The 1,655-nt window shown below is 30.1% G+C and overlaps 1 protein-coding gene across 1 annotated transcript in view; it reads left to right on the forward strand.

Annotated features, from left to right (window-relative positions):
* Window positions 1–1,082: 1,082 nt before the first annotated feature.
* Window positions 1,083–1,655, forward strand: part of LOC137654713 (facilitated trehalose transporter Tret1-like) — a 12,321-nt gene continuing 11,748 nt past the window's right edge. Inside the window, exon 1 of the mRNA XM_068388608.1 lies at window positions 1,083–1,332. Coding sequence (XP_068244709.1) covers window positions 1,183–1,332 — 150 coding nt within the window. The 5' untranslated portion in view covers window positions 1,083–1,182. The remainder of the gene's footprint in view (window positions 1,333–1,655) is intronic.

Here is a 1,655-nt window from a genome sequence, read left to right on the forward strand (position 1 = left end):
ATTGCGTGGAATTCTGTTTACATTTGGTAAATTTCTTTTTTTATTTAATTGCTCTAAAGTGATGTGTCTATATAAATAATTTCACTGGTATTGGATCTAATATATGGCCATCAATCTATGGATTCATCAAGCATATTCATTGCGTGGAATTCTGTTTACATTTGGTAAATTTCTTTTTTTATTTAATTGCTCCAAAGTGATGTGTCTATACAAATAATTTCACTGGTATTGGATCTAATATATGGCCATCAATCTATGGATTCATCAAGCATATTCATTGCGTGGAAATCTGTTTACATTTGGTAAATTTCTTTTTTTATTCAATTGCTCCAAAGTGATGTGTTTATATAAATAATTCCACTGGTATTGAATCCAATATAAGGCCATCAATTTATGGATCAATCAGGCATATTTATTGCTTGGAATTCTGTTTAAATATTATTGTTTAAGAAACCTTAAAATATATTCAATTGGTTATACTTCCAGCCTATAACTACACGAGATAAGTTATTCATCTAGTTATCAAAGGATTTATTTACCCACATAAAATCTATTAGATAATTTTTCTTATCTATTTATTATCGTGTGTAGTTATTTTCACTCAGATAATTGGATCTAACCTGTCTTCTACATAGGTTTGAATAATTCCTCTGATGAAGTTACTGCGGTAATCGTTGCCAAGTGAATGAAAATCATATATAACATACATTGCAGTGAAAAATGAATACAGTATCTTGAATAATCGTTGCCAAGTGAATGAAAATTATACATCATATACATCGTTGTGAAAGATGAATACAGTATCTTGAATTGTGAGCATTGGATCATTCATGATCCTCTCTGTGAGAAATAAGCAGCATATGATATTAGAAAATGCATAAAATTGTGAACTAATTATACTGTAATTAGTGAACTGGTGTATTCAACATTCACGATTGAAATGTTCATGTATTTAGAAAAAAAATAAGATCATCGAAGTACGTACGTAAGGATACAGATATATAATTTAAGCAAAAGATTAACATCAAGCAGAATTACAGAGATCAGGAAGTGAAGACGGTCATTGTTCCTTGAATTTGAAAAAAAAAGAAAATAAAAAGAAAAAAAAAGAGGAAAAGAAGTTAATTTGAATTGACAAGTGGATAGTTAAAGACTAAATCTTCTGAAAGGAAAGGTATAAAAATGGATGCAATAAAGGACGATGACACAGCAACAAAAACCAACGAAGGATATCAGAGTGATGACCTTGGGGAAGAACATGAGAGCAGACATCATGACCCAGAAACTCCAAAAGAAGAACAGAAGCAAAAGAGGATACGTCTCCTTAAACAGGTATAGGAAATGTTTATTTAAAACATATAAATAACAGGAAAATTTGCTTATGCTTGATTGAAATTCAGGAAATGTCTGTTTAAAACATACAAATAACAGGTAACCTTATGCTTGATTGAAATTCAGGAAATGTCTGTTTAAAACATACAAATAACAGGAAAATAGGCTTGTGCTTGATTGAAATTCAGGGAATGTCTGTTTAAAACATACAAATAACAGGAAAATAGGCTTGTGCTTGATTGAAATTCAGGAAATGTATGTTTAAAACATACAAATAACAGGAAAATAGGCTTGTGCTTGATTGAAATTCAGGGAATGTCTGT

The sequence above is a fragment of the Palaemon carinicauda genome, chromosome 15, assembly GCF_036898095.1.
Source record: "Palaemon carinicauda isolate YSFRI2023 chromosome 15, ASM3689809v2, whole genome shotgun sequence".
NCBI lineage: Eukaryota > Metazoa > Arthropoda > Malacostraca > Decapoda > Palaemonidae > Palaemon > Palaemon carinicauda.